Source organism: Anser anser (assembly GCF_964211835.1).
Source record: "Anser anser genome assembly, chromosome: 2".
NCBI classification, from domain to species: domain Eukaryota; kingdom Metazoa; phylum Chordata; class Aves; order Anseriformes; family Anatidae; genus Anser; species Anser anser.
This window is the reverse complement of record NC_139721.1, coordinates 2,952,537-2,969,353: the sequence shown is the minus strand read 5'-3', so window position 1 is coordinate 2,969,353 and position 16,817 is coordinate 2,952,537. Positions and strand designations below refer to the sequence as shown.

Below are 16,817 nucleotides of genomic sequence, written 5' to 3'. Positions count from 1 at the left end.
TAACTTCAGGCTTCAAGGAATTTTGGATCAATGCCTTTCTTTTGCTTTTATAAATAAATAAACACAATTAAACATTTCTTACAGCAAACCACAATGGGCAAGAGAATAATTCTGAAGCTTCACTTTCCAATTGTTACTTACTGTACTTATTACTTGGTCTAGGGAATTAATTACTCTCTTATTAAAGTTCGTGCTACCAAACACCTTATCTCTCCCACCCATCAATGGAAGAGAGGAATTATATGGACATCCATATGGAAAAACTAGCATTCTTCAAACCTCTTATAATTTGCTGCAATAAAATAAAACATAAAATAAAAACAAAGCCCTGCAGGCAAGCAGAATTTGAATTAAGACTGGATCAGCACCAGAGTGAAGAAGTTGACCATGCAGTCTCACAAGACCCATAAATCAGGTCCCCTGAACATACGTAGTATTTTGTATTACTGTATAGAGTGGTAACTTTAATGCCATAATATATGCGCATGCTGGTCAGGTTACAGTTGCTGTGGGAACTATAATTTTGTATGTTCTGACCAATCTGCAGCTGACAAATAATAATAAGTAATATAGTCACCACACTGCATTCCCTTCAGCAGGTTTCCTACATCCAATTTCTCTCGTATTTGAAGGAGCAACAAAAGAAGACACGCGTAAAGCTGCAAATATATAGGGACCAGATGAAATGGATGTGAATTAACCATCACCCTTTTCAAGCAGTTTGCATGAAACCTTATGTGTCCTCAGCCTGAGCAAGTGTCACTGCATGAAAATGGATGTGCTTTGAGGCACGATACACATGGAAGCAACACCTTGTAAGCATCCATGCCAGGCACAGGCAAACAAGTGCGTGAGCCTACTTCTGAGTCAGAAGCATCTCACCAAGGAGATATTACAACACACTTTTGCTGAACCATTTTAACATGTTTTCTGCTGATGCTGCCTGACTGACACCAAGTTGTTACTTATACAGACTCCAAATGGGTAGGATTTCTACCCATTTTAATGTAGCAGGGTTTGTCCTGCTCTTCCTCCAGCCTCCCTTTGCTTCCAACCCCACCATCACCTGCCTCAAGGATTTTCACCCAGCCTTTTGTTTTCTTCCTCTTTTAAAATTCTGCTCACTCCCAGACAAGGCTTTTTTTGAAGTCCTCAAACACTTTCAATTTACAAAAAAAAAGTTGATTGCATCTAGGTTTACGCCAGGTGCAGGGATGGACAACAGCTATGCGGTAATTAGTCCTCTTCATCCTGTTAGCACTGGTGAATGGTTGGCAGAGTCCCACGCCATGTGGGCCATGCAACCATGTGGTGGTCCTGGTGAGACCAGAGCTGTTCCCACCTCTGCAATCCACTCCACTGACAGGCTGTACTCTAACAAAGTTGGTTAAAAGAACAAGTAGCAATTTGATATACATGGCATGAAAAAAAAAATCACAGCTATGTTGCGTAAAATAAACCCCTTTTCCCCCAAGCTCAACCATCAAAACCAATGACTGTTTGACGTTCATGGGATTTGACCACCATTCAAGAATATGCCATTTGTGACCACAGAAAATTCTCGTGTCCAATACCGATCACCATTTGGCGGACAAAAAAACGTATAACATTTCTGTAAATGCATAGCTGAAAAATCAACATTTGTGCACAATCAATCCAGCTGTGCCATTGGGAATGCTCGGCAAGGGTAAAGGAATACATTAGCACTTTGGCACTCGAAGGCCTTAGGTTCATTGGCACTGACACCTAAGCCCAAGCAAATAAGAACAAGGTCTGATGCTGAATCATAACTGCTTAAAATCTATCTAATATTAAAGCTCTGGTCCATTGACTTACCCTAATGGCAGGGTCTTCAATGACATCACCACCCTCCCTTACCAAGAAGCATTAGTGTTAGTTTTAAAGAGGATGTGGAAAACCATGTAGTACAACAAGGTAGGGAATAAAGAGTCATTAAAAAAGCAGAAAATCTGCTAACCGCCCCTTAAAAAAAAAAAAAGAGGAGATGAGAGTATCAAGCATATCAAAAATTATCAGTGAAATCAGACATACAGTTCTGTTTTTTTTGGTTGCATGCTACCATATGCAAACACCTAAAAGCTGTTCTGTGTGTAGGACTTGGAAGGTCAACCTAATCTCTGCCGGACTCACACTACAGCTTAACTCATCTCCTGGCATCAAACCTCTCATGCAAATTTGTGGAAATGTCTTAAACACACTCACACTTAAATTTATATACATGCACTTCTATAGGTATGTGTGTATATATATGCATATATACACATACACACTTTTACACCCTTGTTACATACTTGCACAGACATATTTCATCATATATAAATACACACACATGAATGCATGTGTGAATCTAAATATATGCACAGAATTATAAATACTCTGACAACATGCATTATTTGTTCATTGACAAACTTCCTAATATAGGTAGAAAGTGGGGGAAAAAAAAGTTGTATTCACATACATTTATAACTGTTAGCCACAGTTTAATGTAGATGAAGAACACAAAATACATAATTTCTCTTAAAACTGAGGACAGAGCTTTGATAAAAGCCCATCTCACCTCCTTTGACAAAATTGCACTTGGAGTGTGATTTCACTTAGCCTAGGAGCCCAGCTCCCAGGGAATTTGGTACAGGACTGTTCTTTGTTGAATTTCAGAGTAGACAAAACCCCCAGAAAGACCAGAAAAACAGTTCCATGAGACACACACGAACTTACCTGTTTGCTACTTCTCTGCCCAGTAGGAAGCAAAGCTTTGGATTTCTCTGCTATTTTCTGTAAAAAAGAAAAATAAAATTCAATTGCATTAAAAAAAAATTTAAAGGAAAATGGTTGAGAAAACAGAATCCAAATATTTAGGGAAGAAATCATATGAAGCTATTTCTTCTGCTTTTTAAAGAACAAGACAAAGACAAAACTCTTGCTATTTAGAAAAAGAAAGGGAGTGTAACTGCATGAAAAAAGTTTGGTCTTGCAGGAATTAAAAGTCTTCAAAGCTTCCAGAATGACAAGGTTATCAAAACCGAAACGTATATTTAAGAAATGACAGCTAGGACGTGGATAAGTAGCAATTTACCACTCAGATTGGTTTCCTGACGCAACCGGGCATTCACAAAATGCGGTGGCTAATTTTGGCACTTCTAAATTGATGACAGTTTTTTTTTTGAAAAGCCACACGTACAGTTCAGATGGATTGTACTCATGAACAGTAAAAAAAGTATGAAAAAGGTGTGTGCATACGGGGGCAGGGTCCTTTGCCTGGATCCTTCCAAATTCTCATTTAATGGGATAAAGTCATTTAATTTAAAGTCCCCATACTTGAATTTCTGAATAGGGCAGAAAAAGAGTTAATGGTCCTAGAGATAATGCAATGATATTATATAATAAACATGCTGTTGAAGTGCAATTTTATATGTTTTTAAACTATTATTTTTTTTTAATCATAGCCAGCAAATATTGGGGAATCAATCAGAGTGGTTCTAACAGAGTTAAATTATTAAGCTTATGTTATCAACCAAATTTCTTTACACCAGTATAATGCCAGTATATTCTACCTGGATGTTGCAGGCATGGGTCAAACTCACTGTAGTAGTATAAGAAAGCAGTGAGAGTTTGTGCAGGTTGTATTTGCACAGAACTTGATTTAATGTTCGGATTTGTTATGTGCAGGTAGCAGTGTGGGAGAGAGAAGTGGTTTGAGGGTGGTAAATTTAGGCTGTTACTACAGTGTTTAAAAGCAAAGCAAATGTGCACATCAGTGGAGTCTCCCAGGGTAAAGCGGGAGAGCAAGATGCAAACGGAAGAGCTGGAGTTCAGGTTTTGTTTGTTTAATTAAACAGCTTGATCTCCGTGACAGGTCCAACCCACAAGATGCATTTGGAAACCTTCTGGCAACGACACATAGCACAACACAGCCACACAGTGGGTTAACATTTCGCATAAATATCAGCGTTGCCCATACATTATCTGCAACCAGAGAAGGGGAAAGGGACGCTGTGCAACTACTTCTTGCTCTCCTATTGAGTGGAGAAATGCCAAAAAAATGTCATGGCTAAGCCAGGGGTACCACTGATCGTCCACTAGATACACAGCCTACAAAGGGACAGGTTTTTTTTGTTTTGTTTTTCTTTGCTATTGCTGCAGAACTGTTCAGCAGTCACATGCATGTGCATATTTCAATATAACGATACACTACTGGGCTGATAAAATAAAAGAGGGAGAGAATTACATGTGAGCAGCTATGGAGATGAGCACTATGCAGATGTTGCACACCCCTGAGAGCCACGCTTGCTCCCACTTAGCACGATCCCAAATTCACACGCTGAAGGGGGGAAAAGAGAGCCCCTCACCTTCTGCACAGCTCCATATCTCTGGATGGCATCAGACAGCTGGTTCTTCAGCCTGTCCAGCTGAAGTCGCTCCTGCTGTATTGGGAGAAGAAAGGACTGGTTAGCAGGTCTGCAGGGATAAATCAAGTCGTTGACTTAACTCAAGCCACCGGAGTTGACTCTAACTATTGGGAATAGTCCTGGTGGGAGACACCAAATAAACAAGGTGGACAAAACTTAAAGGTGGAATTTAAAAAATATATATATATCCAGTTTTACTGGGGATGCCAGGATGGTACAGTGCTTTGTTCTTTCCATCAGTTCCAAAAATGCCACCTTGGATATCCAGTGTAACACTTGTGTTAGCACTACAGCATAGTCTGTGATCTGAGCTGGATACCTTCTGTGCCAGCAAAATACTGGGGGGTATTTTTTCTCTCCTGCCTGCCTACGTGGAAGGAGTCTCAATTCCATAACTGTTCTTGAAGACTCATGAAGCACAAGCAAATAAAGACCTTAATGCCATAATGAGAAGAAAATGGCTGTAGCACTGTATGCTGCTTCTACTTACTAAAACCCAGCCTCAGACTAAGCAAACAAAACCCAATATATGCTAAAGCTACTACTCCAAAATGTTCACTTTACAGTACTTCCAGCCCTTTCAGACAACTGCTTAAGAATGCAAAAGCGTATTTCATGAAGGATACGATAAACATCTTTAATTTTTAATGGTAGTATTTTTGTAGAGAAGGATATCTTAGTTGTACAGTTCATCATCCAAAGATTTAAAACCTTTTTTAGAACAGGGCAAATATCATTACTCCCATTCTACCAATAAAGGTCTATAAACTTTGTTACATACACAAAATAAGACAAGATTGCCACCCTGGAGAGCTGATCTAATGGTCTAGCACTCATCCTACAGAAACATGGAATCCAGATCCTCTCTATTTAAGCCCTTTGAGATTAGTTTAAAACGAAGCCCTAAAATAACCATGTGCTATTTCACATCAGTCTCCTGCCTTGTATCACACTGATCCACTTATATCAGTATCTTTGCTCCTGAAATACTACCAGGTTGCCCAGTTGGGCAGTCCTGACGCCACCAGCACCTGCAGCTTCAAGGGAAGTCGGAGAAACTCCCACCATGTACCTTGCTGGCTCTGCACTATGGCTGGAAAATAAGCAAATAAACGTGTTTTTTGTTTTTTTTTTTTTTTTCTGGTTTTCCATGTGTGTGCATTCAAAGCAATACATAGAATAATGGATTGGAAGGAATGACTATAAAGCTCCAAATTAATGGAAGGCTTTTCACGCTGAGAGAAATTTTATGGGAAGAAAGTTTGAAATGCTACCCAGATCCCCAAGAGGGACTTGCCGACCCAGCAGTCGATACCCACCAGAATCATTAATTCTATATAAGGGAGAAGGACTACAGACTTTATATAAAAATTTGTAGGTTTAATTATTTAAACTGCACACGGTTAGAAAATAAGAGTTTAAGGAAAAAAATCTGTTAAATGAATTGACCAGGGAGCAGAAAAAGTTATTATGTGATGCCAGTAGAGAGTGGTGAGTTTATTCCTCTTATTACCATAATTGTTTATGTGTCAATTTCCTTCAGCTCCTAAATATTCCCCCTTTAACTTAGCAATTTTGCTCCACATGACAGTAAAAGCTGTTCTGCTGACAGTTTTCAGTGGACACAACATTGGCTTCAAAGGTTAATAATGACGTTTTCGTGTGACACTATAATTGGTTTTAACGTGCCCTTGGCTCATTCCCTTTTGGTCCCAATTTATGTCAGAAAATGGAAGACAGAGATCAGCACGGAACAGCCCAGATCTCCATACCTCCAAAAAGACAATTTTTGTTTCATCAAGAAAATGTAATTATTCTCAGAGTGTGTAAGAGAAAGGAAAAAAATAGGCCTTGCAGTCCAGCATGAACCAAAGCAATGTGTTAACAACCTCCAAATATTAAGGTTGATACTTATAAATGGAGAACAATCATTTCGTGCTTCACTCCCTGTCCTCTGGAGGATGCCACTATCCATTCGTTTTTTAGGTGGGATGAATTGCACATCGTCTTCTACCAGTTATAAAGGTAGCCTGGGGTGATTTGACTCTTAAATCCTTTTCTCAGACTCCTGCTTGCAAGTCTCAGGGGCGACCTTATTGCTCTCTATAGGTACCTTAAAGGAGGCTGTAGAGAGGTGGGGGTTGGTCTATTCTCCCACGTGCCTGGTGACAGGACGAGGGGGAATGGGCTAAAGTTGTGCCAGGGGAGGTTTAGGTTGGATATTAGGAAGAACTTCTTTACTGAAAGGGTTGTTAGGCATTGGAATGGGCTGCCCAGGGAAGTGGTTGAGTCGCCATCCCTGGAGGTCTTTAAAAGACGTTTAGATGTAGCCCTTAGTGATATGGTTTAGTGGAGGGCTTGTTAGTGTTAGGTCAGAGATTGGACTAGGTGATCTTGGAGGTCTCTTCCAACCTAGACGATTCTGTGATTCTGTGATTCTGTGACTTCAATCTGGTCTGTAAAAAGCACCTGGACAAAGCTCTGTTCTATTTTAAGAGCAGAGTTTCCTCCAGGTGTGAGGATGGTGAGAACAGTGTTGTAGTACAGGATTTTGGAGAATGGCAGAAGTGAGTGAGGGTTGACCCCAATTCGGGTAAATTTCTGACCCAGAAAATACACAGATGCTAGAAGCTACAACATGATAGAAAACTGATGTCCATAGTCAAGGAGAAAAGAATTGTCCTTTTTTCAGCTGCTGAATCACCTGCTATGTGGGTGAAACTTCTCAACTCTCACACCAGCTGGAGTTTGCTCCCCGGGGATGCCATACGGTGAGCTGCTGCTCTTCCCCAAGATGCATACCACAGCCCAAAGCCAGCAGGAACATTTTGGGGTCTAAAGGCCTTTACGGAAAGGTCAGACATCATCTGTCTGTCCAGCCCTTGCACTGGGGACCAGGGAATGGGAGGCACTCATACTCCTTTGACAATGATGTCCATATGAGTTGAACCTCCTGATGGCAGAAGACCAGTCTGTCCACACAACAGATGGAACTGATGTGGGGTAAATTGTAATTCAAAATTCAGCTCTGATCTGGCCGTATAGCCAGTTATTATCTGTCCCAACCGCTGCCTGCCTGCCAGGATACAGCACTGAATGAATGTCATAGACAAATGCACTGCTCTGCTCTTTCTGGACACTTGAACACATTTCTAAACCCATCGGCACCCAGTGCACCCACTGCACTACTGAGTATACCCCATTACACACCCATGTAGAGCTGGACAACTTCTGGAGTACTTTCACCCAAGCTGTGGGAGCCCCTGAGAAAGATACGAGCTAGCTTTTGTTACTGATCGTTGCTTTCCAGTTCCAAATGACCCAGGTTTGGGGAAAACTGCTTTCTGCAGCTGTTTTTCCACTGGCGATTTAGAAACATAAGCTATGCTTACTGTGTAACAGGAAAGGAACTTACAATAAGACATGGAGTTAACAGCTTTAAAGCACCCGCTACCCACTTCTTTTTTCATTATTCCTCCCTCCACAAGGCCCAGCACCCTCTCCCAACAGCATCTTGAATGACACATACCCTGGATGAGCCTCTGACAACCTCAGACAGCTGCTTGATGGCTTTGGTGCTAGTCGTGATGGTTTTATTAGTCTCTTGCTGGGTTGCGTGCCTGCAGAGGAGGAGAGACGATGGGAATTGCAATTGAAATTAATTGCATAATGAGACACTTACAGAACTTCATCAAGCTGCAGAGTGGTCGAGACAACACACCACACATCACACGGAGCCACGGCGAGACTGTGCAAGTCCAGGGCCTCGAGCAGCAATGAGGAGGCCGTAGGAAATCCTAGAAAGGAAATACCCCAAGCGTCCCTATTGCGATCAGCACACAGACAATAGGCCTGCGAAGTCAGTGGGGGAAGATAAGGTGAAAATGGAGGGCGGGCAGGTAGCCAGGTCATCACAGGCAGTCGGTATTGCGACTGAAATTGTCAAAAGTAGGGTTGTACAGGAGACAGAGATGTGTTTGGGGAGCTGTCTGATGGCTTGTCCAGAAAAAGCTGGGTTGCTTAGGAGGCACATGTTGAGGAGGGCGGATTTCCTCACCATCCTCACCTCCCTGCTAACGACATGCTATCTCCAAAGAAGATATTGCCAGCACTGAAAGAGGCAGGCAGGGAGCCAAACCAGCCCCCCCTCCAGCCATAGCTCTCCCCCTCCTTTGCACCCCAACTCCCAGAACCATTATTTCTTTAAGGACTGGTTGCTGGTGTCTCTGCTCAGGACCACACAAAGTTGGGGGAAGAGACCTAAACGCTGCCCAAAGGCATTTATTACCTCAGTCCCCTGGTTCCCAAGCATCATAAGGTCATCAGGGTATTTTCAGCCTCTACACTTCTCCAGAGAGAACTTCAGATCTTTTTATTGAGAAAGGGGTGGCTTTCAATTATATTTCAATCAAAAAACTCAGGAAAGGCTCAAAAAAACACCGAGAGAAAACAATCTGTTTTTCTCCCTTAGAGGACACATTTAAGTCACAGTTGTACTGAAAAACTCATTTGTCAGCTACTCTTTTTTCAGAGTGGGCGGGATGTAGAGTGAATGGAGTTCCTTGATTAAAAAACTGATAAGACAACTCATTAGGGCCCCTCTGTCCTGAAGACCCAGGGCCAGTCCCAGCCCTTCAGCTCCTTCTTTACTGCTGTGTCAGCACTGATGGAGGCCAACTCTTTCAAGGTTTGCTTTCTGCAGAAAGTGCATCTTGTAAGATGCATCTTACAGCACCCGAACACAGACTTTTCCAAACACAACTTTAGCTACAAACACATTGAACCCTCTCAGCAAGCACTCCACTGTCAATTCCACCTGGTCAGAGCAGACGGACATAGACACCCAGAACTGCAATATTCATCCCCCTAGGAAAGTTCTCACCCACTAAATCATGTTCCCTGTGCAGACGAAACAGGTGGATCATGTTTTGGATAAAAAATCCTGTCTAGGACAAAATCCTTGGATAAAATCCTGTCTAGGATAAAAGTACACTAAGTTTATACACGGTACTTAACAGGTAGACAAATTAAAGCTTAGCATACCATGAAGATGACATCTCTTAGCTGCAGAACAGTAATTCAGATGTAAGAGCAAGTGCAGAGAAGTCACAGATACCATACAGGAAAGAAAAATAATCTAATATGAAGAGAAGATTGGATCAGATAAGTAGTTACTCTGAGCTCTCATTAGTTAAATTAAGATAACATTTCTGGATCCATTCATCAAAATGCATTTCATTTATTTATGATCCCAGGACCCACAACACCAGCTGACTAATCGCATCACTTTTAATTTGAGATAGAAGAGGTCATATCCACCACAGGCAGGTATTCCACACTGTTACAAGAGAGGGAGCTGGGAATTGAATCCTGTCACATCATCTGCTTTGAGGACTACACACTTAGCCTCAGCCCCAGTGTTTTAATCAAGTAAATCTTGCCACGAAGGGCATGAATTCCTTGAGGAGCCATCTCAAGACTGAGCCTTTCACAACACTGGAGTTGCCATGCTGACCCAATTAAATTATCTGCCTACAGGACAAGTCAGGGATCTACACGCCAGCAATTTCCCATCCCCAAAGTAAAAAGTTTTGTTAGGCTTATGCATCTGTCCTGCCCAATTTCCAAAGTTAAAGAAAGTCTCCTACATTTGTATTCTAATACAAATTTGATGTCAGATACCTCGTGTAATAAATCCACACCTCACACAAACTTTGCACTGAGCTACTACAAAAAAACTGGGAGAAGGAGTACAAAAACTAAAAGTTCTGCTTTCCACCTCTTAATTCAAAGTGCATTTAACTAACAAGTTAGTGCTTGATTTTAGCATTACCCACTATATTGCCAGCACAATTAAATTCTTATTCTTTAGCCTCAGAGAAATGCTCAGGAATCAGACAACGATTATATTTAATTTACATTAAATGCTATTAAGATCTTCATTAAAAAATAGGGGCCTTGAAACTTGCCCCCTGCAGCATTTTATTTTAATATGTAATGGTAACAAGATACGTCATTATTATTATTGTTATTATTATTATTATTAGCTTTCTTTATATTCCTCTCCCCATGGAAGTGTGCAAGTTAATTAAAGGGGTGTCTCTGACGAATACAATGTGCTTCTGAAGAAGTCCTCCACACAACAGCAAGTTAAATAGTCTATGGAGATACAGAGTGCCTATAACATAAACGTTGTAAAAGACTTATCTGGCTACCGTGGTACTGTGAAAATTAGCACTCTAAGAGTAAAAACAAAAAGGGCATCTCTTAGGAAGAATAACACCTCTTGCTGTGCGTTTCTGTACGCACAGAGATTGCAAAGACAATGCGCTAAATAATACAAGAGAGAGCACGCTGCTGCCTAAGAGTTTCCTATGGCTGCTGTTTTCTCTGCTAGGGAACTATGGTCCACTGAATCCATAAACCCCAGGGGCATGCAACTGCTTACAGCTTGCTCTCTGAGGGATCGTACCTCTAATTTATTCATCCCGTTTTAAAATGAGCCTAGCGAAGATGCAGATGTGGTGACGGCTGCTTCTGCTCTCTGCAGGGACAGAACGAGGGAGCCTCACTACTGCTTGTGCCGTTCGTAGAGGCTGAATGACCAGGTCAACGCAAAATAATCAGACCCCAAATGCAACCACGAAGACCGACAGAGGAGAGACTTTGCTTTGCCACACCGTGCCTGCTGCCACTCACAACAATCCCAAAGAGCTTTGTTTTCTGTTTGCAGCAGGTGAAAGGCATTTCCACTTAGAATAGAAGGAATAGCTTATTTTACTTTCATCTATCCCTGATATAAGACCAATAATAAGATTTTCAGGTACAGATCAAGGAAACATTTACAATACTAGTTTAAACCTCATTCGATTTAGTATCTCCTTTGGCACACTTCAACTACACAGAAATGGAGCAGGCGTTTAAAGAGCTGGGTGGTCAAGTAGGCTTGGGCACAACTAAGCTGGGTAGCAGAGCATTCCTTAAACCCTTCACTTGCCTCTTACACAGCAGCTGTAATGCTTACCACTCCCTGCAGTTTTCTTGTACAAAGAAAGTAAAAATTACAGTACACGGAGCAGGGCACTGAGCAGCACAATCTGTGGCTCAAGCAGAAATAGGTTGAGTATCTGCATTTAAATATATTCCATATTTGTCGGAGACATAAATATGTAAGGGTGCATCAAGCACGCACAAGGAAATTATTCGCATTGTAAAACTTTAGCCAGCCTCTTGCCTGTCGTACAGCTGGATTTTGTGAAGGACTGCAGGGGCTGAAAATAGGACTCAGCAGACTCTAAATGCACACATATAGGACTTTATGCATTGGCCACAGGGACAGCCATGGAGTAACAAGGAGTACTTTCAGTCCCTAAAGGCTCTGATACTCCTTTATCCACCTAACCAAGGCATTCGGCTTTAGAAAACTCCATCCCCAAAGCCAATGGAGGTCCTTCATCGTCTGTGCAGAGGTGCTGCAGAGAAGCCCACCCTACAGCAGTAACCTCCTACTTTTGGGTGTCTCCCGTGCAGCTGGGCTGGTCCTACAGCAGAGCTACGGATATTTCCAGGCTGATGTGTCCAACAGTTGTGTCAGCAAACACCAATAGGATGGAAAATTGTGCTGCATTAGACTGCTATAGCTCACGGCCACGGACAAGCCCGTGCCTCGTCCCCCAGGGCTGCTGGCTCTGCTGCTGCAAGCAGGAAGGGATGAAAGCAGGGGGCATCTCTCACCTCTGAGTATTTATTGCAGATGTAAACAAAGCAGAAAGATGAGCTGGGAGGAGCAGCTGTTTTACCAAGCCTTAAATTATCTTTACTGTATTGTTAAAGTCACCAAAGGGAGACCGGATAAATCTATTTGTTCTGGCTCCACAGTGACAACCGAACTCTTTTCTTTTCCCCCTTTTTTCTTCAGGAGCTGATTCTGCATGCTGAGGAACCATTTACAATAGAGCAAAATAAGAGTTCTAATTCTGTTCCGTCAGCAAACCCTTTTGCATGGGTGTAAATCATCCAGCCGGGTAAAACTCAGGAGAAAAATGTAGTGCTACTTCCAAGTTTCAAGCCACACAATGTCCTATAATAAAAGCATCATGGATTTCCAATTTGCTTGTCACTTGAAAGTATTAGGAGACGTGGTGCTATTTTTCTTCATGGAGCACAGGGGATGGTCTGCGGTTGTGTGGGAAGAGCAGGGGAGGTATTTCACCTGGCTCTGGTGCTACGTCACCTCTGGAGACGAATATGGCTGTAGGGTGGCAGCTACAATATGCACAGGTTCTGGATTAAAACATCTGACTTGAAGTCAGGGAGAAGTCCTCATAAATTTCAGCACAGAAATGCAACCAGGGCAATTAACAACGCTGCAAACCCCAGTTAAATTTTTCATGGTCTTTTTAATACCTATCAGGCAGTATTCTTTTTATTTATTTATTTATTTATTTATTTATTTATTTGTATTTTTATTGACTCTTAAAAACAAATAATTAAAAATGAAGAAGCAACTGTTGCTAAAATAGGGAGAATGCTTGCCCTAGTCTATGCTGCTCCCCTACAGAATTTGACCACTCTTTGCAAGCAGCTTATTCACTGACCTGCTGCCAGGAATGCAGGTTTGCGTTTTTCAACTAAATTATGTCCAGTACAGTATATAAGACCCCCTCTTAACCCCGCATCACCTACAGATTAGATCAGCATCGCCTCAGACTCCATCTGTCGGGTCATTACTGACAGCTCAGGGAGCACTCAAAGCAGGACCCCACGGGAAGCAGCTTAGCGGCGTCGCTGCCAGTAGTCACCTCTCAAGTGACTTCTCCTTCTCTCACCCACACCGTTCCCCAGTTCACTTTTAATTTTCCGAGTTTCACTTTATTTCCTAATAAAAGAGCCCCTTGGATCCTTTGTAAACGCCTTGCCGGAACGGTGCTATGTTACACCTCCCTCTCATTAGCCAGTAAGCCTCTTAGCTTATCAGAGACAGAAATTTATTTAATTTGCCACAATTTCATTTTGATGAACCCTGGTGCCTACTGATCACAATAGCCATTTTTTCCCTGTAGGTGCTAATAAACAGATGACTTCTTTTTAACCATTCTTGCAATGCGTGTTGCACTGAAGCAGTCCCTTGTCCTGCATCGTGTTTCTGCAAAAAGCAGGCAGGTCCCTCCCTGCCCAGCCTTCGGACCTCATCTGCCCTCTGTGAGCTCTTACTAGTCACCGGTGTTCCTGGTATCGACCCAATAATCCTTTTATCACCCTATGATAAATATCATCAGACCATGAGTATTCTGATAGCTTCACCCGTGCTTGCTTTTCACCAGCAGCTCTCAGAGGCACGGAGGTGGCTGTAACAACGCCAGAAAGCAACATGCAATCTCCATACAGTTGTTACCATGTCTTTCTTCCAGTAATTTACTCGAAGTTTGGATGAAAGCTGTCTTCCCAGGTTTTTCAGGAGCACTACGCCCATCTAAGGCTCAGGCTTGCTTCGTTTTGGACTCTGCAGCAGGAGTTAATGGAGCCCGACAACTTGCAGAGAGACACGGGGAGAACAACGTGCTTTCTGCGTCCCGCACACAGTCCACAAACACAGAAAATATTTTATATACTGTACAAGAGGGTTAGAAACTGTACCCCTTCCCTGAAATTTCCAGAAAACTAAACGTTGTCTTATGTTTCTAATCCCCAATGCTTTTGGGAAACATTAAGGACTTGGACACCAATTTACGCAAACTTCTAGTTTTAAGTTTTTTTGTTTGTTTTACTTGTTTTTATTTGTTTGGTCATTGTTTTGTTGTGTTTTTTGTTTGTTTTGTTTTGTTTTCAGAGCAGAGGCTGAAAGCCACAGATGCAAAATGCAAGAAGCAATATACTAAAATCCCATGGACTTCATGCAGATAAAAAAGCCAACCGTCGGATCTTCTTCAATACGTTTTCTCATATTACATACTCCTGTAGGCATTAGCTTCTGCATTTGGGAAGAGCACCGGAAAGAGAAGAAGCCTGGGTCCCCCCATTTTGGAATTTCTCGTAAATCCTTCCATGGCACAAGGAGGGATGTGCACATGAGGGCAGGGAACTGCCACCTCTGCTTGCCCCAAAAACCCTCCGACCCTTTCTGGTGCTTCGGTGAACCCCAAACCAGTCCCTTCCTTACAAACCAATGCCTTTATCAGTTTCTTTCTGTGAATCCCAACTGATGAAGCAATTTGGATAGGCTTGATGAGTGATTTGGGGTGGACGAGCGTGGAAGAATGTGTCCTACACGCAGACATGTATGTAGGAAAGACAGGGACAAATGGCCTGTAGATAAATTGCCCTGCAGATTAATTTAGCCTATTATCCTTCCCACACTTGCTCTCTTAGCTTTAGCATTTAACGTGGGTTTAATACTCAGTACGGCGCTGTGAAAAGTAAAGATGAAGGGCACTTTACTGATGTGAATGACTGATCGATTGCCTTCGCTCTCCTTGAGAAACTACGCTGAAACCATCATTAATAAAAGAGCTGGTGCTTTGCACTTTTGAGTATGAAAAGTTTTGTTGAAGAGATGCAGATCTTTTGAGGCTTTATTCTGTTTTTCAAGAGATGTTTTTGCTGTTTCCTGTGTTTTCTTGCCAAATTTTTTTTCGGTGGCAAGAAGATCCAGAGGAAATAGATGAAACAAGGGAATAAATTGTACAGATTTCTGGGACAGAGGCATTTTCACATAAGAAAAGTCATGTTTCATTTAAGAAAAGCCAACTTTGCTTAAAACCAGGCAATTTTAATTGAAAAATGAAACCATTTCACTCAAACGACCGCGAGGTGTTTTGCTATTTTGTGAAGTGAGCAAGAAATGTAAGGCAAACAAACACCTTTCAGCTTGCTGCTATTTTTTGTGTATTTCCAGCTAGAGGTATTAAGGCACTCCTATGTGTATACTTAAATTAAGCAACATGCCTAAACCCAATCCCTCGGTCAGGATTTAAGTGAGAAAGAAAAGGCATTAGCAGTGATTGTACCGCTGAATTGCCAATGTGTAGCAAACAGGTTGTCCTATAAACCTGTGAAAAATGTCCATCCTTTAACTAGCAAAAAAATCTAAATAGAAAGACAATGACCAAGTAATTCTTTTGTAGTCTAAAGTGAAAAAAAAAAAAAAAGAAAAAGATGGTTTATCATCTCTGAGAAGCTCAGCTTTAAGATTAAACATGCAAAGATCCACGAAACACTGCACCAGTGCACAAAAGCAAATGCTTCGTGTTTAACCATAGCAGGAATTGAGTGCTCCGTATTTCAGAAGGAAGCATATTGGCAAAGGAAACGTATCCAGTGAAGTTATATGGACCACCCTGTCCCAGACGACAAACAAACGGAGGAAAAGTACCCATGAAGCTCACAGCCCAGCTCAGAGGAAGGTGTAATACGTGCCGATCTCCTTGGCAGGCAATGGGAAGACGCTTTCAAAAAAACAGCAGTACTGAAAGCAATGGGTTGTCAGGTTTGTTAGAAGTGCATGTTTTAGACACTGAAGAAACCCTTCATGAACCCTCCTATTGACGTTAATAAATGTTTCACCCTAAATATCAGTTTGTTAAGCTGTCTGGACAATGCATGTGGACTGGTATTTACAGCAGATGTTGAAGATAAATGCAAAATCCACTAATGGCAAAATGTCATACAGAGAAACTGAGAATTTAGCAAATTCATTTAATTTGCTTCAGCTCCATCAGTGGGCAGAGGCAGGGGAAACAGCAGAGATAGTGGCAGAGCTTTTGGCTTCCAAGACAGGTGTATAAGGATCCTGCAAACTGGATTTCTTGTGACATTTTTTCTTTTCCACCTGGAAACCCCATTAAGATGGGGCATGAAGATTTTGGGGTTAGGCATTTGGGATTTCAGCATATCTGGCCATCCCAGAAAAGTCTACTTCATGCATCTGCAGAACCCATGTGCAGCAAGATCTTATCTTCCTAAACAGAAAAAGCAACCTCTGGACCTCTCACGTATCACACAGCACATAAACACAAAGACCTTTCTGTCCACAAAAACCCCACAATCTTAATGTAGTGACTTTATGTGCTCAAACACACTTCTGTTCCCAAACCGGACCCTATAGCCCCTGCCCAGCTGCACGACTTGGTCCTGTTTTCTCTCTCCTCCTCCTGTTCCTGCCCTGGAAGGGATTTTGGAGAACAGCAGTACGCAGATAGGGAAGCCAGCTGGCGGAAAGAGCCACTTCAAAGTACAACGTGAAGCGTAAAAGTCAAAGTTGGTGACAGGGTTGGCACCTTCTGAACACATTCCCTTGAGGCACACGTGCCAAGGTCTGATTTTTCTGATTTTTGAGCAAGAGAGGGTAAAAAAGAAAAAGAAAAAAAAAGAAGTTAATATATGATGGAAAAC

At 42.0% G+C, this 16,817-nt stretch overlaps 1 protein-coding gene across 10 annotated transcripts in view; it reads right to left on the bottom strand.

Annotated features, from left to right (window-relative positions):
* The window catches only part of TSNARE1 (t-SNARE domain containing 1), a 471,236-nt gene that overhangs the window by 250,422 nt on the left and 203,997 nt on the right, over nt 1–16,817 (bottom strand). For 8 of the 10 annotated variants that reach the window (XR_014579369.1, XM_083823317.1, XM_083823318.1 and 5 more), the window contains 3 exons: nt 7,957–8,047; nt 4,368–4,442; nt 2,737–2,793 (listed from right to left, as the gene is read on the bottom strand). Coding sequence is in view for 9 of the 10 variants with exons in the window: in XM_083823317.1 (XP_083679443.1) it covers nt 2,737–2,793; nt 4,368–4,442; nt 7,957–8,047 (223 nt within the window). In the remaining variant the exon portion in view is untranslated. The remainder of the gene's footprint in view (nt 1–2,736; nt 2,794–4,367; nt 4,443–7,956; nt 8,048–16,817) is intronic. The other 2 variants (XM_083823324.1, XM_083823323.1) reach the window with 1 other exon arrangement.